At 58.6% G+C, this 23,799-nt stretch overlaps 9 protein-coding genes across 9 annotated transcripts; 3 read left to right on the top strand and 6 right to left on the bottom strand.

The window, feature by feature from the left end:
* Positions 1 to 63: 63 nt before the first annotated feature.
* Positions 64 to 10,035, top strand: KRP23_3769 (Abnormal spindle-like microcephaly-associated protein-like protein; the record flags this gene model as incomplete). The annotated part of the gene is made up of 5 exons (XM_067888664.1): positions 64 to 1,168; positions 1,239 to 1,331; positions 1,398 to 1,511; positions 1,582 to 1,677; positions 1,748 to 10,035. 5 exons carry the CDS (start codon positions 64 to 66, stop codon positions 10,033 to 10,035), a joined length of 9,696 nt encoding a protein of 3,231 aa, XP_067747885.1.
* Positions 10,036 to 10,161: 126 nt separating this feature from the next.
* Positions 10,162 to 12,432, bottom strand: KRP23_3768 (uncharacterized protein; the record flags this gene model as incomplete). Its single annotated transcript, XM_067888663.1, has 1 exon — positions 10,162 to 12,432. One exon carries the CDS (start codon positions 12,430 to 12,432, stop codon positions 10,162 to 10,164), a length of 2,271 nt encoding a protein of 756 aa, XP_067747884.1.
* A 556-nt stretch (positions 12,433 to 12,988) lies between these two features.
* KRP23_3767 (putative lipid phosphate phosphatase beta) lies at positions 12,989 to 13,766 on the bottom strand (the record flags this gene model as incomplete). The annotated part of the gene is made up of 2 exons (XM_067888662.1): positions 12,989 to 13,496; positions 13,567 to 13,766. The coding sequence occupies 2 exons, from the start codon at positions 13,764 to 13,766 to the stop codon at positions 12,989 to 12,991; spliced, it is 708 nt and encodes a 235-aa protein (XP_067747883.1).
* A 549-nt stretch (positions 13,767 to 14,315) lies between these two features.
* KRP23_3766 (uncharacterized protein) lies at positions 14,316 to 15,047 on the bottom strand (the record flags this gene model as incomplete). Its single annotated transcript, XM_067888660.1, has 2 exons — positions 14,316 to 14,849; positions 14,940 to 15,047. The coding sequence occupies 2 exons, from the start codon at positions 15,045 to 15,047 to the stop codon at positions 14,316 to 14,318; spliced, it is 642 nt and encodes a 213-aa protein (XP_067747882.1).
* Positions 15,048 to 15,852: 805 nt separating this feature from the next.
* Positions 15,853 to 16,977, top strand: KRP23_3765 (putative myosin light chain kinase; the record flags this gene model as incomplete). Its single annotated transcript, XM_067888659.1, has 1 exon — positions 15,853 to 16,977. The coding sequence occupies one exon, from the start codon at positions 15,853 to 15,855 to the stop codon at positions 16,975 to 16,977; it is 1,125 nt and encodes a 374-aa protein (XP_067747881.1).
* Positions 16,978 to 17,095: 118 nt separating this feature from the next.
* Positions 17,096 to 18,313, bottom strand: KRP23_3764 (uncharacterized protein; the record flags this gene model as incomplete). The annotated part of the gene is made up of 1 exon (XM_067888658.1): positions 17,096 to 18,313. One exon carries the CDS (start codon positions 18,311 to 18,313, stop codon positions 17,096 to 17,098), a length of 1,218 nt encoding a protein of 405 aa, XP_067747880.1.
* Positions 18,314 to 18,608: 295 nt separating this feature from the next.
* Positions 18,609 to 19,541, bottom strand: KRP23_3763 (uncharacterized protein; the record flags this gene model as incomplete). Its single annotated transcript, XM_067888657.1, has 1 exon — positions 18,609 to 19,541. The coding sequence occupies one exon, from the start codon at positions 19,539 to 19,541 to the stop codon at positions 18,609 to 18,611; it is 933 nt and encodes a 310-aa protein (XP_067747879.1).
* A 185-nt stretch (positions 19,542 to 19,726) lies between these two features.
* Positions 19,727 to 20,371, top strand: KRP23_3762 (uncharacterized protein; the record flags this gene model as incomplete). Its single annotated transcript, XM_067888656.1, has 1 exon — positions 19,727 to 20,371. One exon carries the CDS (start codon positions 19,727 to 19,729, stop codon positions 20,369 to 20,371), a length of 645 nt encoding a protein of 214 aa, XP_067747878.1.
* Positions 20,372 to 21,324: 953 nt separating this feature from the next.
* KRP23_3761 (Cytochrome P450 704B1) lies at positions 21,325 to 23,272 on the bottom strand (the record flags this gene model as incomplete). The annotated part of the gene is made up of 2 exons (XM_067888655.1): positions 21,325 to 21,339; positions 22,316 to 23,272. The coding sequence occupies 2 exons, from the start codon at positions 23,270 to 23,272 to the stop codon at positions 21,325 to 21,327; spliced, it is 972 nt and encodes a 323-aa protein (XP_067747877.1).
* Between the last annotated feature and the right edge of the window lie 527 nt (positions 23,273 to 23,799).

Genomic DNA, 23,799 nt, shown 5'->3' with positions numbered 1-23,799 from the left:
GACTCTCCGTCTGTCGCGATAGTCGCCGCGTCACAACGGACAAGGCTGAAATTTTTTCATCCAATGATAACCCCGCAATCCCGTCTTTTCGTCCAGTCGCCGTCGAGGACGAAGAAGGCAGAGACAGCAGTGGCACCCGTCCGAAAAGAGCCTGCTGCCCGTTGCCGCATTGTCGAGGATACTCTGAACTGGACCGAGCATCTGCGCGCCATCCTTCCTAGCCACAAGCGCCTCACTCGTCAACCGCGTGTCCAGGACCTAAGCACAGCCGCTTCCACCATGAACGACGAGGAGCGGAAGGCGCTGGCCGAAGCCCGCGGACGCGTCGCCAACCTGCGCGCCATGTTCAACAAGGGCGCGGTGACCAACGCGGAGCCGCCCGCCTGGAAACGCCGCCCCGTCAAGCTCCCGCAGGACAAGATCAAGGCCGAGGTAAAGTCTCAGGCCGCCACCACGAGCTCCGAGACACTCGTGGACGCCGCCGTGCAGGAGCGCAAGCTGCGCGAGCAGCAGGAACGACGCAACGCCCAGGACACGCGCGACGCCATGGCCAAGCAGTCATCCTACGACCTCGAGCACGACCGCGTGTACCACCACGCGGTGAAGCAGAAGGAGGCCGAGCGCTCGGCGGAACTCAAGGCCAAGGAGTCGCTCTCGCAGTTCACGAGCGACGGGAAAACGTTCGAGGCCGAGAACCGCGAGCAGCAGCGCCGTCTCGACGAGCTCGGGCGCAAGAAAGAGCAGGACACCAAGAATCTGCACGCGACCACGTCGTACTCCACCGAGTTCGACCAGTCATACAACCACCACCAGAAGCAGCGCGAGAACACGACCAAGGCCGAGCAGGACGCCCAGAAGGCGCTGCGCAACTTCGCCGGCGGGAAAACGTACTTTGAGGAGCAGATGGAGGAGAAAAAGCGGCTGCAGGAGCTCGAGCGACAGAAGGAGCTGCACGCCAAGGAGGCGTTTGGGAAGAACAACTTCTCGTCGCCCGACTTTGACCACGCATACGTCCACGCCAAAGAAGTCGCGCAGGTGGAGAAGGAGGCAGAGGAAAAGGCCAAGGCGGCGCTTTTGAAGTACGACCAGCACGACGTGACGCATGAATACGTCATGAAGAACGGCTTCATGGTATCCAAGCACGCTGGTGACACGGGAACACCAAAAGGTAGGCCGATACATTGTGTCTGCTGGGATAAATCTGGGTATTTAGCTAACCAATGCGTGTTGTCCTACAGCTAAACGCTATCCGTTCACAGATCCAGCTGCACGCATTAAAAAGCCCAGTCCGCAGGCTCTGAAGGCACTCGCGAGGTTCCAAGAGCAACTCGGTGGGTACTTTTCAGATGGCCTGTTCGTTTCTGTTACTCAATGCTAATCTGTGATACCTCCTTCAGCTGAGCGTAAGACTTCCGATGATGGTTCACGTAAGGCCTCGTGGGAGTCAAACCGTAAGATGTCAGTCGAGTCCGTTGAATCCATGGAGTCGACGCGGAAGCAGTCCTTTGAAGGTGCGTTGGAGCTGTTGGGTTTGTTTGACGGTGGCTGATCACAGCGTATTAATTGAATCTCTCTCCGTAGAAGTCGACATTGAACAAATCAAGGCGTCTGTGGATGGAGCCAAGCTGGACATCAGATCCGCAGCACAGAAGTTTGCAGAGATGGATCGTAAAGCCGGTGCGAACCATTTCTTCGTTCATTGTCACCGAGTAGTTTACGGGTACTGATGCCGTTATGCTGCGTATAGCCGAGCTAGCCAAGCAGAACAAGAAACCACTGACGTTCAATGGTGTGTCTTACGGACACGGCGTACGAGCGTTCCGCAACAAAGACCAAGAACGGAAGGAGACTCAGCGCAAAAACGACATGGCAACTCGAATCCAGTCTCGTGTGCGCGGAGGAATTGCCCGCGAAGCCTACACCGAAAAACTTACAGCTGCGGAGCGGATTGCTATTCGAATTCAAACTGAATTCCGACGGCGCCAAGCACAGAAACAGCTACAGGAGCTTCGTCATCGACTTGAGCGTGAACAGGCATGCGCTGTGGTTATTCAAAAGATTCTGCGCGGTAGATCTCAGCGGAATCGTTATCAGGCCGAGGTTGCAGTACGGAAGGCGGCAGCAATTTTACTGCAGTCACTTGTTCGCACCAAACAAGCCCAAGCTTCCTACTCGAAGCAGATCCAAGCAGCTCACGATATCCAAGATTTTGCATCTCGAATGATAGCAGTCCGACAAGCCAGAAAAGAAGCTGCTCGTCTCCGTGACGAGCGCAACGCTGCTACGGTTATCCAGTCCGTGTTCCGTGCTAGAACAGCCAAATCCGAGGCTCACCTTCGACTACACACAATTATTCGACTTCAGTGCGCTTGGAGGCAATCAACTGCCAGAACTACTTTATCACGACTACAAGCAACCAAGGCTGCTGCTGCTGCGGAGGCCGATGAGCGTGCACGCCAGGCAGAGCTGGCCCGTGAGGCAGAGCTGGCCCGTGAGGCGGAGGCCGAGAACAGCATGGCGACGAAGATCCAGAGCCACTGGCGCGGTTCGGTCGCTCGATCTGAAGTGGCCACTCTGCGTACGGAAGCCACCGAGGCTGAGGCTGCTGCTGCTGCGGAGGCCGATGAGCGTGCACGCCAGGCAGAGCTGGCCCGTGAGGCAGAGCTGGCCCGTGAGGTGGAGGCCGAGAACAGCATGGCGACGAAGATCCAGAGCCACTGGCGCGGTTCGGTCGCTCGATCTGAAGTGGCCACTCTGCGTACGGAAGCCACCGAGGCTGAGGCTGCTGCTGCTGCGGAGGCCGATGAGCGTGCACGCCAGGCAGAGCTGGCCCGTGAGGCGGAGCTGGCCCGTGAGGCGGAGGCCGAGAACAGCATGGCGACGAAGATCCAGAGCCACTGGCGCGGTTCGGTCGCTCGATCTGAAGTGGCCACTCTGCGTACGGAAGCCACCGAGGCTGAGGCTGCTGCTGCTGCGGAGGCCGATGAGCGTGCACGCCAGGCAGAGCTGGCCCGTGAGGCGGAGCTGGCCCGTGAGGCGGAGGCCGAGAACAGCATGGCGACGAAGATCCAGAGCCACTGGCGCGGTTCGGTCGCTCGATCTGAAGTGGCCACTCTGCGTACGGAAGCCACCGAGGCTGAGGCTGCGGCTGCTGCGGAGGCCGATGAGCGTGCACGCCAGGCAGAGCTGGCCCGTGAGGCGGAGCTGGCCCGTGAGGCGGAGGCCGAGAACAGCATGGCGACGAAGATCCAGAGCCACTGGCGCGGTTCGGTCGCTCGATCTGAAGTGGCCACTCTGCGTACGGAAGCCACCGAGGCTGAGGCTGCTGCTGCTGCGGAGGCCGATGAGCGTGCACGCCAGGCAGAGCTGGCCCGTGAGGCAGAGCTGGCCCGTGAGGCGGAGGCCGAGAACAGCATGGCGACGAAGATCCAGAGCCACTGGCGCGGTTCGGTCGCTCGATCTGAAGTGGCCACTCTGCGTACGGAAGCCACCGAGGCTGAGGCTGCTGCTGCTGCGGAGGCCGATGAGCGTGCACGCCAGGCAGAGCTGGCCCGTGAGGCGGAGCTGGCCCGTGAGGCGGAGGCCGAGAACAGCATGGCGACGAAGATCCAGAGCCACTGGCGCGGTTCGGTCGCTCGATCTGAAGTGGCCACTCTGCGTACGGAAGCCACCGAGGCTGAGGCTGCTGCTGCTGCGGAGGCCGATGAGCGTGCACGCCAGGCAGAGCTGGCCCGTGAGGCAGAGCTGGCCCGTGAGGCGGAGGCCGAGAACAGCATGGCGACGAAGATCCAGAGCCACTGGCGCGGTTCGGTCGCTCGATCTGAAGTGGCCACTCTGCGTACGGAAGCCACCGAGGCTGAGGCTGCGGCTGCTGCGGAGGCCGATGAGCGTGCACGCCAGGCAGAGCTGGCCCGTGAGGCGGAGCTGGCCCGTGAGGCGGAGGCCGAGAACAGCATGGCGACGAAGATCCAGAGCCACTGGCGCGGTTCGGTCGCTCGATCTGAAGTGGCCACTCTGCGTACGGAAGCCACCGAGGCTGAGGCTGCGGCTGCTGCGGAGGCCGATGAGCGTGCACGCCAGGCAGAGCTGGCCCGTGAGGCAGAGCTGGCCCGTGAGGCGGAGGCCGAGAACAGCATGGCGACGAAGATCCAGAGCCACTGGCGCGGTTCGGTCGCTCGATCTGAAGTGGCCACTCTGCGTACGGAAGCCACCGAGGCTGAGGCTGCGGCTGCTGCGGAGGCCGATGAGCGTGCACGCCAGGCAGAGCTGGCCCGTGAGGCGGAGGCCGAGAACAGCATGGCGACGAAGATCCAGAGCCACTGGCGCGGTTCGGTCGCTCGATCTGAAGTGGCCACTCTGCGTACGGAAGCCACCGAGGCTGAGGCTGCTGCTGCTGCGGAGGCCGATGAGCGTGCACGCCAGGCAGAGCTGGCCCGTGAGGCGGAGGCCGAGAACAGCATGGCGACGAAGATCCAGAGCCACTGGCGCGGTTCGGTCGCTCGATCTGAAGTGGCCACTCTGCGTACGGAAGCCACCGAGGCTGAGGCTGCTGCTGCTGCGGAGGCCGATGAGCGTGCACGCCAGGCAGAGCTGGCCCGTGAGGCAGAGCTGGCCCGTGAGGCGGAGGCCGAGAACAGCATGGCGACGAAGATCCAGAGCCACTGGCGCGGTTCGGTCGCTCGATCTGAAGTGGCCACTCTGCGTACGGAAGCCACCGAGGCTGAGGCTGCGGCTGCTGCGGAGGCCGATGAGCGTGCACGCCAGGCAGAGCTGGCCCGTGAGGCGGAGCTGGCCCGTGAGGCGGAGGCCGAGAACAGCATGGCGACGAAGATCCAGAGCCACTGGCGCGGTTCGGTCGCTCGATCTGAAGTGGCCACTCTGCGTACGGAAGCCACCGAGGCTGAGGCTGCGGCTGCTGCGGAGGCCGATGAGCGTGCACGCCAGGCAGAGCTGGCCCGTGAGGCAGAGCTGGCCCGTGAGGCGGAGGCCGAGAACAGCATGGCGACGAAGATCCAGAGCCACTGGCGCGGTTCGGTCGCTCGATCTGAAGTGGCCACTCTGCGTACGGAAGCCACCGAGGCTGAGGCTGCGGCTGCTGCGGAGGCCGATGAGCGTGCACGCCAGGCAGAGCTGGCCCGTGAGGCGGAGGCCGAGAACAGCATGGCGACGAAGATCCAGAGCCACTGGCGCGGTTCGGTCGCTCGATCTGAAGTGGCCACTCTGCGTACGGAAGCCACCGAGGCTGAGGCTGCTGCTGCTGCGGAGGCCGATGAGCGTGCACGCCAGGCAGAGCTGGCCCGTGAGGCAGAGCTGGCCCGTGAGGCGGAGGCCGAGAACAGCATGGCGACGAAGATCCAGAGCCACTGGCGCGGTTCGGTCGCTCGATCTGAAGTGGCCACTCTGCGTACGGAAGCCACCGAGGCTGAGGCTGCGGCTGCTGCGGAGGCCGATGAGCGTGCACGCCAGGCAGAGCTGGCCCGTGAGGCGGAGCTGGCCCGTGAGGCGGAGGCCGAGAACAGCATGGCGACGAAGATCCAGAGCCACTGGCGCGGTTCGGTCGCTCGATCTGAAGTGGCCACTCTGCGTACGGAAGCCACCGAGGCTGAGGCTGCGGCTGCTGCGGAGGCCGATGAGCGTGCACGCCAGGCAGAGCTGGCCCGTGAGGCAGAGCTGGCCCGTGAGGCGGAGGCCGAGAACAGCATGGCGACGAAGATCCAGAGCCACTGGCGCGGTTCGGTCGCTCGATCTGAAGTGGCCACTCTGCGTACGGAAGCCACCGAGGCTGAGGCTGCGGCTGCTGCGGAGGCCGATGAGCGTGCACGCCAGGCAGAGCTGGCCCGTGAGGCGGAGCTGGCCCGTGAGGCGGAGGCCGAGAACAGCATGGCGACGAAGATCCAGAGCCACTGGCGCGGTTCGGTCGCTCGATCTGAAGTGGCCACTCTGCGTACGGAAGCCACCGAGGCTGAGGCTGCGGCTGCTGCGGAGGCCGATGAGCGTGCACGCCAGGCAGAGCTGGCCCGTGAGGCGGAGCTGGCCCGTGAGGCGGAGGCCGAGAACAGCATGGCGACGAAGATCCAGAGCCACTGGCGCGGTTCGGTCGCTCGATCTGAAGTGGCCACTCTGCGTACGGAAGCCACCGAGGCTGAGGCTGCGGCTGCTGCGGAGGCCGATGAGCGTGCACGCCAGGCAGAGCTGGCCCGTGAGGCAGAGCTGGCCCGTGAGGCGGAGGCCGAGAACAGCATGGCGACGAAGATCCAGAGCCACTGGCGCGGTTCGGTCGCTCGATCTGAAGTGGCCACTCTGCGTACGGAAGCCACCGAGGCTGAGGCTGCGGCTGCTGCGGAGGCCGATGAGCGTGCACGCCAGGCAGAGCTGGCCCGTGAGGCGGAGCTGGCCCGTGAGGCGGAGGCCGAGAACAGCATGGCGACGAAGATCCAGAGCCACTGGCGCGGTTCGGTCGCTCGATCTGAAGTGGCCACTCTGCGTACGGAAGCCACCGAGGCTGAGGCTGCTGCTGCTGCGGAGGCCGATGAGCGTGCACGCCAGGCAGAGCTGGCCCGTGAGGCGGAGCTGGCCCGTGAGGCGGAGGCCGAGAACAGCATGGCGACGAAGATCCAGAGCCACTGGCGCGGTTCGGTCGCTCGATCTGAAGTGGCCACTCTGCGTACGGAAGCCACCGAGGCTGAGGCTGCGGCTGCTGCGGAGGCCGATGAGCGTGCACGCCAGGCAGAGCTGGCCCGTGAGGCGGAGCTGGCCCGTGAGGCGGAGGCCGAGAACAGCATGGCGACGAAGATCCAGAGCCACTGGCGCGGTTCGGTCGCTCGATCTGAAGTGGCCACTCTGCGTACGGAAGCCACCGAGGCTGAGGCTGCTGCTGCTGCGGAGGCCGATGAGCGTGCACGCCAGGCAGAGCTGGCCCGTGAGGCGGAGCTGGCCCGTGAGGCGGAGGCCGAGAACAGCATGGCGACGAAGATCCAGAGCCACTGGCGCGGTTCGGTCGCTCGATCTGAAGTGGCCACTCTGCGTACGGAAGCCACCGAGGCTGAGGCTGCGGCTGCTGCGGAGGCCGATGAGCGTGCACGCCAGGCAGAGCTGGCCCGTGAGGCGGAGCTGGCCCGTGAGGCGGAGGCCGAGAACAGCATGGCGACGAAGATCCAGAGCCACTGGCGCGGTTCGGTCGCTCGATCTGAAGTGGCCACTCTGCGTACGGAAGCCACCGAGGCTGAGGCTGCTGCTGCTGCGGAGGCCGATGAGCGTGCACGCCAGGCAGAGCTGGCCCGTGAGGCGGAGGCCGAGAACAGCATGGCGACGAAGATCCAGAGCCACTGGCGCGGTTCGGTCGCTCGATCTGAAGTGGCCACTCTGCGTACGGAAGCCACCGAGGCTGAGGCTGCGGCTGCTGCGGAGGCCGATGAGCGTGCACGCCAGGCAGAGCTGGCCCGTGAGGCGGAGCTGGCCCGTGAGGCGGAGGCCGAGAACAGCATGGCGACGAAGATCCAGAGCCACTGGCGCGGTTCGGTCGCTCGATCTGAAGTGGCCACTCTGCGTACGGAAGCCACCGAGGCTGAGGCTGCGGCTGCTGCGGAGGCCGATGAGCGTGCACGCCAGGCAGAGCTGGCCCGTGAGGCGGAGCTGGCCCGTGAGGCGGAGGCCGAGAACAGCATGGCGACGAAGATCCAGAGCCACTGGCGCGGTTCGGTCGCTCGATCTGAAGTGGCCACTCTGCGTACGGAAGCCACCGAGGCTGAGGCTGCGGCTGCTGCGGAGGCCGATGAGCGTGCACGCCAGGCAGAGCTGGCCCGTGAGGCGGAGGCCGAGAACAGCATGGCGACGAAGATCCAGAGCCACTGGCGCGGTTCGGTCGCTCGATCTGAAGTGGCCACTCTGCGTACGGAAGCCACCGAGGCTGAGGCTGCTGCTGCTGCGGAGGCCGATGAGCGTGCACGCCAGGCAGAGCTGGCCCGTGAGGCGGAGCTGGCCCGTGAGGCGGAGGCCGAGAACAGCATGGCGACGAAGATCCAGAGCCACTGGCGCGGTTCGGTCGCTCGATCTGAAGTGGCCATTCTGCGAGATAATGCGATTGCAGATGTGGAAGCTCAACTTGCACGGATTGAAAACCTTACTGCTGCTAGAATTCAAAGCAGGTGGCGTGGTGTTTTGGCGAGATCCAAGGTTGAGTCGATGCGAGCAGAAGTGGCTCGTGAACGCGACAACAATATGGCTTTGCGGCTACAGAGTCAGTGGCGTTCAGTTGTTGCGTCTCGCAAGGTGAAGGAGCTCCGCGAGCAGCGGAAGACATCTGTGGTTGCCCAGACAGGGCTAGAGAACGCAATGGCGTTGAAGATTCAGTGCAGATGGAGAGTATTGGTTGCAGTTCACCAGTGCGAGCGCCGTCGTGAGGCAGCACGAGCTGCAGCAATTGAAGCCAAGAACGCTATGCTGATTCAGTCTGTATGGCGTGGTTGTGCGGCACGGCAAGAAGCTGCACGTCTTCGTTCGGACGAGTCTCATCTGAAACAGTCGAGCCTAGTGAGGCCGCAAGTCCGTCGACAGCCTACTTTGGCGGAGCTTCAGCTTCTAAGCCAAACAGGACGCTTTTCTATCGTTTCAGGTGATAGCGACGATAGCGATGACGACTCGGAGTTTGAAGACGCACCGAGTTTCGTGGATGCCCCACTTGCCCCTCAAGTACCAACTTCGGTTGAATCGTTTAAGAATGAGATGAGTGAGGATGCTGCACCAAACACGGATAGCGACCACTGCCTGTCGCCACGGCTCAATAACACTCCGCGAGTATCTACGGCCAGTTTGACGAACATGGCAACTGAGTTTTCTTTGCCGGACGACCACCACTCGGGCGCCAACGAAGACAGCAAGAGCGATGCAAGCAGCGACAGTTTTGTCGATGCAATGGAAGAGCACAAGCCAATTGAGCTGGACTTGCCGAACGCTGGTGTCGAGGAGAACCGCCACTGGTCGGATGAAAACAACAACTCCGCATTTGATACTGCTTCACCCCCAAGCGCACCTGCTGAAGTTTCTGAGGCCGCCCCGCCTGTGAAGGACAACGACGCGGAGGAGAACTACGACGAGCGTCCTAGTAGCAGCATTTCTGACTTCGACAGGCCATCATCGGTTCGCTCTGGATCATTTTTCCAAGAACCATCTTTCGATTCAGATACGCCTCGTGGTAGTTTAGCATCGAGCTCGCTCAGCGGTGTGTCCCGTCCGCGCGATGAATCACCTGCCGACCCGTTCCGGTCCCGGGAAGACTCGTATGCTGATTCGACAAGATCACGTGGGGACTCGTACGCTGACTCAACTCGGTCTCGCAACGATTCTTACGCTGATGAATTCCGGTCTCGCAACGACTCCTACGCGGATGTGTTCCGATCTCGTGGCGACTCGTATGCCGACGTTCCATCAAAGGACGAGTTCGACGAACAGAGGCTGAGTGATGGCGATGCTCACGCTGGTCCGACGTACTTCGATACCGACAGTGACCGTGCAAGCTCCTTCGTTAGTGACTCTCCTGTATCCGGCCAAAATACCAGTGATGTCGAGAAGGACGAGGCACATGAAGAGGAGCAGGCTACTCGCAAAAAGAGCGGCAGCCGTTGGCGCGCTTCTAGCGTGCTTAGCGCTCTCTCTAGCCGACGTTCTAGCAAACCGTCCAGTTCGCCGACGTCATCCCTCGAAGACGAGGAGAAGGGCGTCGACCAGAAGAAATCGCGATTGAGTACTTTGCCTTCAGTTACAGGCTTGAGCTCCGTTGCAGGATTGCTCAACCGCAAGCTGTCAATCCCTGCAAGCAACACCAGTAGCACCAAGTCGTTCGAGTCGGAGATGGATGAAACGTTCGTGTTTTCGCCACGAGCGCAGCAGGCTCCCAAGAGCAAGTCTCGTTTCGGTCGCTTCGCTGCCCCAACCGTGTCCAAGTCCGCTTTCCCGACGCGCTTCGCGTGGAAGAGCAGATCCCGTCGTGGTACCAATGAAGAGGATGACGACGAACCCGCGGACACGCACGCTGCCTAATCGTCGCTTGCCTAGGTCTACTTGCTGACAGCAAGTTGCTGTAAGCATTTATGTATTCTCAAGTTGTATGCGTGGACTCGTGCATGTATTGCCGATGAGATAAATAAACGTGTATGCTCGTCAAAACTAAGTGTTGCATGCCATAGGGCTGCTGCACCTGGAGTCGCTGTTGATCTTGTCGTTGGCTAGTCGGGTTACCAGTTTGTTAAGTGCCTGCAGTTTCCCGCTGTAGACGTAGTGGTACGGATAAGGTGCTTCTTGGACAGCACCTGCGAAGCTAGTAGTAGCGTCCTCGGGTGAGTCTATAGGCGCTTGGTCTGCTGGGGACTTCTCGATGGACGTGAGTGTCGACCTGGAGCATCTGCGCTCAAGCAGCAGTCTCAGTTGATAAAACCAAGCAACTGGGGCGACAAAAGCTGGAGGTTGACGCGGAGACCGCGGGCTCAATAGTCGACCCAACGTAGAACTCGTTCTAGGGCGACCTCCTTGTGGATGCAACTCAGACCAGAGTCTTTGAAGCTCTTTCTCACAACCATCAAGATCACGCAGGTTGAAGAGCACGATCACTCGAAGTAGACACAGCTCCGCTTCATGGTTCTGTTTGGTGGGCTCCCCATTTGAGGATTTTGACAATCGACTCAGCTGCTCCAGAGCAGCTACATGGTGTTGGTGCTGCGCTGGATCCGATCTCGAAGTAACCATGGTTGTTTTAGTGCAGTGGCAGTACACGTACAAGATTTCCCAAGGCAGGAACTGCAGATACCCGTCGTCGCTATCCACATATGCCCCCAGTCGTTCGTACAATGACGCAGACTCGAAGTCTTCCCCGTGGTCTTCCAGTCGGAGTGCCAAGAAACGCCGGGCAGAGCGCAACAGCAGCCGCACGGAGTTTAACTGCTTGGCATCTCGGGCCACTGCCTCACTGGTTTCACGTGTCGACAGAAGATAGCCGACGGCGATGAAGAGGCTACTGAGCCCACGCAACTTTGATGGAGCGCTGCTACACTTGCAGATAGGCATGAACTGTGCTGATGCACGAGCAAACTCACGAGAAACGAAGCACCTATACCCAACATCGAAGCGCACGAGGTGGACTCGCTCTTCGAGTGCTGATACCCGAGCTAGCTCGACTTCGAGCTGTTCTAAATGATCGCCGTCGAAATTGATGGTGGCCGCCTGACTCCAAAGGAATAACAGAGCCTTCGGGTGCCGCTGGATTGCAGCGTGATGACAGGTAGTAATTGATCGAGCAAGCTGGTCTCCAGTGCCTTGCTCACTTCTGGATTCACGCTGTCGAATCAGCCGAATCGCCCCCGAGCTGTGCATCAGTGTCAAGGCAGCCCAGTTGGCTTGGGTATACCCCTCGTTTTCTCCATCCACACTACTGCTGTCCAGTAAATGTTCAACGCCTTTCTTGACATCGCACGTCCCTTTCAGCAGAGTGCCAACCCAATCGAGCGAGTTCTGTAGCGCAAGTGCACCGCCACCGTGAAGCACACCCATTCCAAACCTAACGCGCTTCTGAAAGACGCGCAGCTCCTTCTTGGGCATCAATAACCGGTCTCTCTTGCTTGCAGAGTCTGGATTCGAGAAGAATTTCTCGTGAAGCTCGACATATAATGCTGCGCAGCGCCTTGCAGTGGCAATAGCAGCCAGCCGTTGATCCCCTCCTAGGCGTAGCAGAGACGACAAAAACAATGCCTCGGCAAGCACTAGCTTCATCTGCGTGCGGCTCGAGTACGATTGCGGCAACTCGTGCAGGCCCTCGAGCCAAGTCACCGCCTGGTTCGCCGCACGCTGCGCTTGCTTGCAATACAAAATGTCCTTGGACACCAGCACCCGCACAGCCTCAAGCTCGGCGGCCAGCAGACAAACCATCGGGTCACTTCCAGCAGGCAAAGCATGCAGCACCACGTAGGCCTGGGTGAGCTCATGACTCCAAATCAACGTACGGGCTTCACGTAACTTGGCCTGCAACTCGGCGTCATCTTGAATCGGAGTGAACCTTGAGCTGGGCCAGTCTTTCTGCATCCAAATCTCAACTTCAGCACGTTTGCGGTCACGAAATCGGACTCGCCGGTGATTTATCGACACTTTCGAGCCATCCGTTTGAGCATCCGACGTCGGTTGTGGATACCAACGCTCGGCGAATTGGCGAGACGACAAGCCACGCACTGGGACCCCATCAACGCCGACGACCACATGCCCTGGGTGGATCCTCGCAAGGCCGCGCCATTGGTCCTCGTTCTGCTTCGCTGCACCTGCCAACGCAGCACTTGTCACGCGTTGCACCACATACTCGCGACTGAAGAGCTCCCTGGAGAACGTTAGCGCTGCGTTGACACCGTCGCAGGGAAGCAACGTCTCGTACTCGCCGAAGCCAATCGCTGCGCTCATTTGCTTGTCACTGACAGTGCACAATCCCACGTGACTGTTATGAAGGACCGATGCGCTGGCGTCGGACGTCCTGGAATCTGATGCCGGAAGCTGAAAATGGAGCGGAGACTGTCGAAACGCCAGGTGAGTAACACGCCTCGGGTGGATTGATGCAGAACTGCGTAGAGGCTGCTGGCGGACAGATAGGGGAGCGCCAAGGAGAAAAAGGGGCGATGCTCGAGGGCGTGCAGCGCTATTACCGGTCGAGTCAAATTTGACACGCAAAGAGCTCCTCCTTCAGAATCAGGTTATACAGGAACAGGTTTGACAGACTTCTGAAAGAGAATATTGAATACTATATTAACGATCATCAAAATAAATAGGTTATGAAATATATTATAAAAGAGGTCTATCAGGTACTAGAGGGATATGCCCTGCGACCGTTATTGCCAAATTGCCAGACGATGTCAATGCGAAAGCACATCTTGTTTGAATCAGTCTAGCCTGGCAGCGGTGCTAATGAAGATCTAGCTTGCCTGCTCTTCCCTGCTTGGTCTCACCTATCTTGCAGCTCGACTCAGTACGAGGGGGGAGGCGCGCCCAGCATGCCGTAGTAGTTGATGATGAAGAGCGAGATGGGCCAGAAGACCAAGAACCCGATGAGCGTGCCAGCGAGCACGTCCGTCGGGTAGTGGCGGCCGAGCGCCACGCGCGAGAAGTTGATGATCAGCGCCCAGACGATCGACACGCTCACGAGCACCGCCGGCGACAGACCGTAGAAGAACTCGCGAAGGATCCACGGGTGGGTCCCGGCGAGGTAGACGAGCATGGCCACCATGGCCCACACGCGCGTCGAGTGTCCGGACGGGAACGAGTGCTGGTCGGGGCCCACGAAGCGCATGTCCGCCTGGTGGAAGGGCGGCCGCTGGCGGTGGAACACCAGCTTGAGCAGCATGATGGCGATGATGTCCACCGTCATGACGGTGAAGAGCGCCGACAGAAGCATCTTGGTGGACGGTTCGAACGGCCCGATTAGCCCGGCCGCCCAGAGCAGCCCCATGAGCGGCGGGATCGTGAGAATCCACCTATAAAACATAGCATACAAGCGTGAATTAGCTATGCAATCGTTTGCATCGGGATGCCGCGTAAACGCACAGGAAGCCATCGCCCGAGTGCGAGAAAATCTCCCAGCAGAGACGCGGCGTCGGGTCGCGGCCGAAGCGGTGGTAGAGCTTGGTGGACCACGTCAGGTCGTACGCATACAGTCGGTCGGCGAGGCTCATGGCGTGCTGCTGCTCGAGATCTGCCTTGGTGTCGTCGCCGTCGTCTTGCGAGATGGAGCCGTAGCTGCCCATACCGACACGGAGGGGGTGAGACTGACACCGGACAAGATGATTGGCTGAAATGGGCGACACAGACAGGCTCAAGTACGTGTCAAGTGTAGCCATGTGGTGAACATCGTAGAGCCACACAAGCTGGGGCTTGGGCGCGGACGAAAAAGAAAAGTGATGTTACTGCGATGCATGCAACTTGGTTGTGCGAGGTCTTGTTGTGAGCAAGGTGCAATGAGCCGGCGGCATCGACACAGTCTTCGTCTACACATCTGGCCCACTGTCCTGTTTGCGGCGTCGTTTTCCTCGGTTGTCGAGTCGCGCTCAGCTCCTACATCATAAGTATACCCGGTAATATCTGGGTGGCACTCTTGGTCCTCGTTGCCTTTGCTGTTTGCGTTGGTGCTGTTCGACGCGCAGGATTTACGGTTAGTTCAGCAGAACTGTGCCGGTTTACTTTTGTTGGCCCCTGATAGAAGCAACACCGTACACATGGAACGCCTAATTTGACCTATAAGGTTACAAAAACGACAATTTGCAAGACAGTCTATTGTGTTTTGCCGCTCTCACTCGCTAGTCTTGCCTCTTGACGGGCAAATGCGGGCCTCTGGAGTCATTTCGGTCAGGCAGCACCTTGTAATTGAAGTACGCAGCGGCCCCCACGAAGCCGTGCCAGCAGCCGTGGAAAAAGCGGAACGGGTCCGTGTCGTCGTCCAAACCACGAACGAAGCATCCAATGCCGCACAGCAGTAACAGCAGCCCACGCCGGAACTGCTGGAAGTCGTACTTTGGCACACGCCTCCGCACTGCAAAGCTCAAAAACAGCAGCGAGAAGCAGCTCGCAACGGGGGCAATGGAGTTCCACTCATCCCACGGGTTCTTCTCTTGGTACATCAGCACCACCGACAGGAAGAAATACTGCAGATACCGCTGCAGCACTGGGCGACGTAGGTCCATGAGGTGGATCCCCCACATGACGAAACTCATGATGGAGCCGATGTTGTCGAGCCGATGCCATTGTCCTTCGGTCAGCCAGAGAGGACCGTCGATGCTATCGCACACGTGATACATGAAGCTGGTGATCATGGTGAACATGCCGATGAACGTCTGCACAGTCATGATGCAGACACGTCAGCCCCAGAATTCCGTTTGTCAACTGGGACACAGTATAAAACGCCACAATACAGTGCACCGCACCTCAAAGACGAATTCTCGGCGGTAGAGGCTGTATATGGCGGGGAACATGCAGAGGTTGGTGATCCCCGTCACGCCCAGCATCATGGTCGTCTCGAAGGAGCTCCGCATGCTCGTCCGGCGGCTCTCAAGAGTGCCGAACGAAAATGATTAGGTGCGATAATAAATTCCTGCATAAACCATTGACATTGGAAGTAGATTTGGAGAGGAAGCCTCCAGTATTTGATAGCATGTGCGTTAGTTGTTAGTATGGGACGCATGCCGGTACAGGTTGCACAAGAATCCCGCTCACGTCGCCTGTAGCCGAAAGGCTTACAACGTGATAAATTTCTTTAATTTCTCGGGATTCCCCCACTCGCTGGGGGGCATGGAGCCCGACTCCGTAGCTGCAGAACACCGCGAGAAGTTTTTCTTGGCAGCACTGTTATTGTTCTTCAGTAATGTTCGTTACATGTGTACTTCGAAAGTATGTGCTGGTCATACCATCCAAGATTGTCGAATACGAGTTCGGCAGCGTAGCACCCGTCGGCACAAATGGTCTTGAAGCACACTCCATTCGTCGTAGACGTTCACTGCGCTGAAAGTCCATCTGCGACGAATTTTGCTCGAGCAAGGCTGTCCGCCGAGCTGTTGCTCGGCAAACCATGTGCTCGAGGTGGTATGTGGGCGCTGCAATGGAAGCAGGATTGCAGCCTGGCAATCCTGTCTCAACCGTCTGTATATTGGCGAGACATGGCTACACCAGATGTACAGTTTCGCGATTTCGTCTGTACGCGGGGTCGGTTGGCACGACAGGAGCGTGTGATGGCCATTCCGCCACCCGATCGGAGCTGCTCATTCCCGTTCGCGACGCCACGTGACGGCATTGACCAGCTTCCTTGCCCCATCGAAAAGCTCGATACCTAATTTCTCTGAAATGCTGCGCTGCCTGAGTTGCTTCAACCGGCGCGCGCCGGACGACACGACCGAGGACAGTAGCCTGGCCGCCTCGGGCATCCTCGGCATTGGCCACCATGACAACAAGAGCGCCACGTTCGAAGACACCTACGACACGCTGTACCAGATCGGCGAGGGCAAGACCGGCCAAGTGTTCGTGGCCAGGAAGAAGCGGCCCCACTATCGCAGTCGCGCCAAGACGTTGGCGGAGGAGCAGCAGCGCGAGCGAGAGTCGCGCGAGTGCGACGAGGAGGTGGCTGTCAAGTTCGTGCGGCAGGAGTATCTGTCCACGCCCAACCGTATCGAGGCGCTGCAGGCCGAGCTGGCCATCCTGGCGCGAGTGAAGCACCCAGGCGTCCTGCGACTGCGGCAGGTGTTCCAGGACGACGACAAGTTTGCCATTGTGACGGACAAGGCAATGGGCGGAGAGGTCATGGACGCACTCTGCAGACCAGGAGCGCCGCGGGTGCGCGAGTGCGACGTGGCTGAAGTTGTCCGACAGTTGCTGAGCGTGCTGGCCTACTTGCACCTGAACGGCATCACCCACCGCGACGTGAAAGTGGAGAACATCCTGTGCAAGACCAAGGACCTGCGCGATGGCGTGCTGCTGATCGACTTTGGCCTGGCGCACGTGGGCACCGTGGGCGGCAGCGAGATGTCAGGTATGAACGGGACGCCGCACTACATGGCGCCCGAGATGTTCCACAAGAGCGGCTCTTACGGCTGGGCTATCGACCTCTGGTCGCTGGGTGTCGTCACGTACATCCTATTGTTTGGTCAGTTCCCGTTCGACGCGCGCTTCCTCTCTCAGGTAGAAGACAAGATCATCAAGGGCGAGTTCGAGTACCCCGCAGAGCTCGAGCACACCGTTTCTCATCAAGCCAAGAAGTTCATCGAGTACCTGCTAGTGCTGAACCCGCGAGAGCGCCCACCGGCTGCGATGGCGCTGCAGCATCCGTGGCTACAGGTGGACTCGTCAGCTGCCGAGCCGTTCTCGGATGAGCACATGGCTGCACTAGCAAAGTTCTCCGAGGGCAAGAAGGTGTTCGTTCCGCCTGCCTCTACAGAATACATGCCACCCGAGCACGTTCCTCACCGGGGCTAGATCATTTATGAAGAACAGCGCACACCCGTGTTAATAAATCGCCAGCTCTGTTCATCGTGATTGTCCTGGTCCCTACTGAGTTTCACACGGCGGCATTTGTAGATTGGCGACTGGATGGTCAAAAGATGTGGATGATGGTGTACAGCACAAGCCCCGTGGCCGCCATGAGTACAGGTGCGTCCATTGTGTGCGGCGCTGTTGCCTCTGCGTAGGCCACCACGAACGGCAAGATGACCATCGTGAGCCACAACTGCATCGGCGACTCGAAGTCGAAGTACTGCAGCGCCGGGAAGACGATGCCCGACAGGAAGACGCACGCTGAGCCCTCGAAGCTTCGCGTGTACTTGCGCTTGGAGCAGCACGTGCTGGTCGAGTACTTGTGCTTGCCGAACGCAATGCCAATAGGCTCTGCCAACCCGTCGCCGATGCTCGTCACAAACACGAGGATGAAGACGAGGTCGGACTGCGTCGTGCGTGCGAACAGCCAGCGGAAGAACAGCAGCACGAAGAGACCAGGGAAGACGTTGCCCGCCACGATCCACTTGAGCGTGTGCGGCCGGTCCTCTGGTCGGTCCAGCGAGTTGAACTGCAGCATGAAGAGCGTCGACCGCTCTCGAATGGGTTTAATCAGCAGCAGGAAGCAAAACAGCGTGGCAAAGTCCCCCCACGCGAGCGCCAGCGGGCCGTTGCACATGGGGCACGACTCTTCATCCGGCTTGACGAGCAGCGGCACGAGATACGCCGCCAGCAGCTGCAGCTTCCTCGTGTAGTTGACTTTGAACACGGAGCTGCGTTCCGTGATGACGTAGCCGGCGTCGTCCACGATGCAGAAGAAGCGGCAGATGATGCCTCCGAGCGTGGACACGCCCATCATGATGAGCACCTTGGGCAGCAGAAAAAACCAGAAGCTCGTGTTGCTCCAGAGTTCGGGCGCCAGCAGCGTCGTGAGGCCCGCGAGCGCTGCCGCGAACAGCAGCATGCCCACGAGGAACACGAAGTCAAAGGTGCGCGTCCAGCGCGTGTCGTAGCGGCCCGCCACCTGGCCGGCGTAGATGAGGTCGTTCGAGTCACCGTCGTAGTCGTAGCTGTCGTCGTCCAGCCCCACGCTGCCGTAGGTCGGGACCTGTTTGGGCAGGCGGAACTTGGGGCCCGACTTGGGACGCCACAGCACGCGCAGCACCAAGAGGACACCCAGCAGCGACCCCAGCGGCAGCCCCACGAGCAGCGAGTAGTCACTCGTGTTTAGGTGGTCGGACCAGACCTCGGGAGCGGCGCTCGGGATGGCGGCGGGGCCCACGCCGTTTACTGGGGCGGGTGGCACGCCGACGTCGGCCATGTCGTGGAAGGTGTCGGTGCTTCGGTGCTTTGGCTTGGGCGCTGGCAGGCGAGAGCTTCAATGGACGATCTTTGCCGCTTCAGGATCGACTGTACCGTGTGCGCCACACCAATAAATCAGGTCCCATACTCAAACCAAGACGAAAATCGAAGCGTCACCGAACTTGTCCCCTGTGACGTGGTGGCGAGCGTCTTGCACAGGCTGGAGTGTTATGGTGCGCTGCATTGGTACAGCCATGCAAAAAAAATCGTTTATTACTGCTGCCAATAATGAACCATTCAAAACTTGTCGTCGTCTACGCCGTCGTGACTTTAAACGCAGCCTCCAACGCCTTGAGCTCGTCTTCAGAAACGCCCGTGGCGCTCTTGTCGTCGATGACGAACGAGTGCAGCTCAACGTTCCTCAACAAGTTGCGGTTCAGCTTGATGGCGGACGAAGCCTGCTTGGCAACGAAGATCACGTGCTGCACCTTCAGGTCGATGTACGGGTAGAACGACAGGTCCTCGGCCAGGATGCTGGACAACTTTCCGCTCTTGTATCCTGTCATAACGTCCTTGTTCACGTCCTTGAAGCGCTCCAGCGGCGTCTTCACCAGCCCAGTATTCTTGTACACCAGATCGGGCTTCTTGCCAGAACCAACGCCACGTTTGCTCTTGGGCTTGACCATCTCCGGCACAATGCTCATTTTCTTCTTCATGAGCTTGAAAACCGACCGGGTGTCAACCAGCAGCAGCACCTTCTTCTTCTGACGAGCGTCTTGGCGGCGGATTTCCGCGTGTTTCGCTGCTGCCTTGGCCACCACATCCTCCAGAGACTTGCACAGTTGCAGCGGCGTCTTGGGTAATGCAAGTCTCGGATCATTGCCGTCTTCAGCATCGGAGTTGTCGTCATTCGTCTCCTCCCCCGCGTCCTCTTCTAGCTCCTCGTCGCTGCTGTTCACTTCCCGCTGGACAACCTCGATCTCATCATCGTCTCCTTCCGTCTGAGCCTGTTTCTCCGAGAATTTACGGCGCTTCTTCTCTGCTTTCTTCTGCCGCTTGGTCTTGGAGATACTGGACACCACAGCCTCCAGCGACGGCTTCTTCCAACGCGGGTCGCGCTTGCTCGGAGGCTGGAACAGGCGACCCGAGTCGTCTTCGAACGTCATGCCTTCCTCCATACGGCGTTTGCGCGTTTTCTTGCGCGTGGCCAGCGTCTTCATCTTCTTCTGCTTGTAGCTACTCGACATGATGACCGATAGACGCTCGATACAATGCAAGAAGCGCCGGGCGGATCACCTGACCTTGTTGTTGACGTTGTGTCGCTTAGCAGCTCCACCATTCGAAACGAAAATGGCTACATTAGGTATTTAACGCAACATTGTGTTAGATACATCAACAAAAAATGATTGATGTAGCCATTTGGAGATTGACCATGGAGCGCCTTGATGAGCTGCCGGTGACCGCGCTGCTCAACGTGCTGGGCTTCCTGCATGGAAATGTGGCCACTAAAATATTGAAGAGAAAGAGGGCGAGCTGTCGCCAAAGTATCAGAGGCCTTGCAGCGGTTTCCAAGTGCTGGTTGTCCGCGATTGAGGCTGTTGAGGGTCATTTGAGCGATTCCGTGCTGGTGTTCGACTTCCAGCAAGACCCGGAGGCTGTCAGAGAGATGGAGAATGAGGAGGCTAACCCTAGGGCAATAGTCAAGACGAGAGAGATTGCTGCAGCAAATAAAGCGCAGTCAGGTCTCATTTTTCAGCTCGTGAGAGGCATTTTATCAGCCTTCGCGTGCACTTCGAGTCCCGGAACGGATCGCCCGACTCCAAGTCAGCCCGAAGAGGAAGAACCAAGCGAGCTGGTCGAATTAGAAGAGAAAGAGTCCCAAAAGCAGCGCAAAGCACTGCATGCTGAGAACGAGCTCAAGCGGTTGTTGGAAGAGATGACGACTGGGAAGCAGCTGCGGCTGCGGGTTGAGCTCTGGCTGGCCGACGCGCACGATGTCACGATCTGTGGGTTTGACGACGAACGCGATGGAGATATGCTATTGAAGCGATGGGGGGGGTATCTTCATGAGCTGTGAATATCTTGTGCGTCTGGATTTGTCTGGAATATCTGTTGAATCGGACCACCTTCCGTCCATCTTGAACGCTGTTGGCGAGCACTGCTCTAAGCTGGAAGAGCTGGTGATGCCACAGCAGGTGCATCTGATGCACCGGCGACGGTCTACTAGCTATATGATCGAAGCATTTCATGCTGCGTTGGCGTCGCTGGGTACTTTGTCGCGGTCTCGAAGGGGAAAACGAGGTGGCTTGAAGAAACTTGTTCTCCCCTCGTTGTTTCCAAATGAAAGCGTGGATGCTACGGCTGTAGCTGTTGGTGAGCACTGCCCGAACTTGGAGCACATTGAAGGCTTACGGCTGGCAGCCTTTTCCAGAAGAAGACGGCTCACAAATGTTGAGATGCGTCAGTCAACTCTCCAAAGCTGGGAGACGTTTTGCAAAGGATGCAGTCACTTGACAACACTGAACTGGTGCAGCTTACCCTGTAGCGATGAAGTTTTTAGTATCTTCTCCTTGTATCCGAAGCTCGAGCTGAAGTCGTTAGTGTTACCGGGCAACACCGCACAATGGAGACGAGATTACGTTCTTCAGGAGCGACACCATGTCGAGCCACTGTCCCCGTCGAACGCATTTGCTCCAGTACTACGCGCTTGTCCGAACTTAACATCACTGGAGGTGCTTTTGTCAGACATGCAGGGGGATGGCGAATGTCTCGGAGACCAATTTTTGCTGGCTGTTGCTGACGTTTGCCCGCTACTCGAGAGATTAGCCTTAGTTGAGGCTTCGGTTCACCACGGGTTTGGTCCAAGTAACGCGTTCACAAGCGATGGGTTTAAGACCCTCACGAGGCTGCACCACCTTCGCTTTATTGAGCTCAATGGTGTACAAGTATCAGGAAGGACACTGCTATCCCTTGCCGCTCGCTCTGGTCCTCCAAAGCAGCCCCGCAAGATAATTGACGTAACTCTGGGCGTCAGATCTTACACTCCTATCGACGTAGCAACATATTTTCATGAAACAATCCTCGAATTGATTGGCAACCTTGTAGCACCTGAAGCGATCAAGTGTCCGGCCTTCATTATTCGCGTTCGCCCGGATATACACAACTTTTCCCCACCAGCAATGTGGGAGGCCCGCTATGTCTCGGAATGGAACAAAGTGAAGCGGGAACTATTGCGACGAGTACCAAACATACGATTTTACTACGATTATCTTCGCACCGAAGCGACGATCGAGTGTCAAGAGCTCACTACGGCCGAGATGGAAAATGGTGTCTGAGAGGTAGTATCGCTTCACTACACGTAGATGTCATTCAGAGAGTTTACTACGTCGAAGTATCAAATTGCTGGAGCAGCCTCACTCACTTTGACATGGAGTCCGTTTTTCATCCCAAACGTCAGGCCGATTCTGTAGGTAACGTTTTGCCCCGGAACAATCGTGAAGTGGTACTTGCTCAGCACGCTGGCTGCTGTGATTTTCATCTCCATCAGGGCCAGCTTGCCACCAAGGCAAACTCGAGGCCCAGCACTGAACAATGGGTACTTGAACGGCGAGACAGCGATCAGTTTTCCGTCTGCATCGACCCACCGCTCTGGTTTGAACTCCTTTGCGTCTTCCCCCCACACGTGAGGCATTCGTCCCAACGCATAGGTCGACCAACTGACAGTCTCGCCTGCTTTTACGACTGTTCCATCACATAGGACAACGTCTTCGAGGGCTTCGCGGATATTTGTGGGAACAGCAGGATACAAGCGAAGTGTCTCCTTCAGAGCGGCTTCGAGGTACACCAGCTCGTTGGCTTGCAGCATGGACGGTGACGAGACAGCACCATTTGCGAGTTCTGGTAACTTTGAAGCCATTTCTTGACGGATCTTCTCCTCGGTCTGCGGGTGTTGACTCAAAGTGTAGAAGAACCAGCTAAGTGCCGATGCCGTCGTGTCTCGGCCTGCAGTCATGAATGTCACCACGATATCCCTCAGAAACTTTGGGTCTAGCCCGTCCCCAGCCTTTGCTTCATCGTCGCTGACCCCGTCCAAAAAGAGCGAGATAATATTGCTCTTCTGCCTCTGAGTGCTAGCAGAACCCTCGAGTGTGTCGGCATCGTGGCTGCTTCGCTTTGCTTTCCGCTCCTTCATCGAGCGTGAAATGATACTGTAGCAGGTTTCGTCGATGATCTGGACTTGCTTCTTGAACGCGCCTTCGGGTCCCACATTCAGCCATCGCTGGAGTTTCCACCACCACGTTGGCTCCAGAAACCGCATGAACATCCGCTGCTGAGCGCAGTTGAAGGCCGCCTCAAGCGGATGCTTCGACCCCGTCGCCAGCCCTCCGAACTTGATGCCAAAGGCGATCTCAGCGATAACCTCGAACGTGAATCTGTTGAGCAATTGGAACAGATCTAGGGACTCGCCTCTGTCCATAGCGTGCTGGAAGATACCGTTCAAAGTGAGCACATTGTCCTGGACGACTGTGGCCATGGACTCCCTCAGCTCTCGCAGGGAGAACAAGTTGCTGGCAGTTTTGCGCTGCCTGGCCCACTTGTGCCCGTCGACGGCGATGATCCCGTCTCCCAGAAGGCCACTGAGGACTTCGTGCACGTATTCGCCCTTCCCGAAGCTTTCGGCGTGGGTGCGAAGGACGTCCTCGATGATCTCCGGTTTGCCGATCACGAATTCACTGGGGCGGCCGACGACATCGAACAGCCAGGGCCTGCCCTCCATCTTCTCGGTCATCGCAGCTTCCCAGTCATAGTACTCGTCGGCGTACTTGAGCGCGGCCCACGTCTCACCGAGCAGGGGCAACGAATCGGGATGTCGGGCAGCTCGCTTTGGCTCGGGGAACAGCACTTTGGCGCCGACCAAGAGAGCAAGCGAGCAGGACGCCGCATACAGTAGGGCCGAAGTCGGGTCTACGGAAGACATCGTAGCAGTGAGCTGAAGGAGACCTGCAGCTCTCGAAGCTGATTGCGAAATGATCGATCGAACCCCCGGGAGCACTGAACCCGCTCTGAACCGTCATGGTGGGTCAATATAACTCGCAAACCCTCGCTTTTCATTGCGAGCGACGCCAAGGCCCGACCAACACCCATCGCCATCCCGACGACCGCATCATCCTGCAACAACGTAAACTGCTGCCACGCCCGCGACATAATCTCGCATCAATTGGAGCTGGAGGGCGGAGTCAGCTCATTGATTTCCAGCATCGACAGCGAAGGACAAGCAGCACTTGCAAGTTCCGGTGTGAAATAACCAGCTAAAGGCCGGCAACGCCACCACAACATCTCTCAGGGACTTCGGATCAAGGCTTTTGCATCATCGTCACCGACCAAGTCAACATTGCATTTACGCTTGGAGCTCGCTACGTGTGCGAGAGTATAACCAGAGCTACAAGCCTATACGCAACGCTATAGCAGAGATCGCCTTGGCTGCACCCACTGAACTACCAAGAC

This window comes from Phytophthora ramorum (genome assembly GCF_020800215.1).
Source record: "Phytophthora ramorum isolate Pr-102 chromosome Unknown Phyram_PR-102_s0003, whole genome shotgun sequence".
Classification (NCBI taxonomy): Eukaryota; Oomycota; class Peronosporomycetes; order Peronosporales; family Peronosporaceae; genus Phytophthora; species Phytophthora ramorum.
This window is presented reverse-complemented; position numbering and strand designations above follow the sequence as displayed.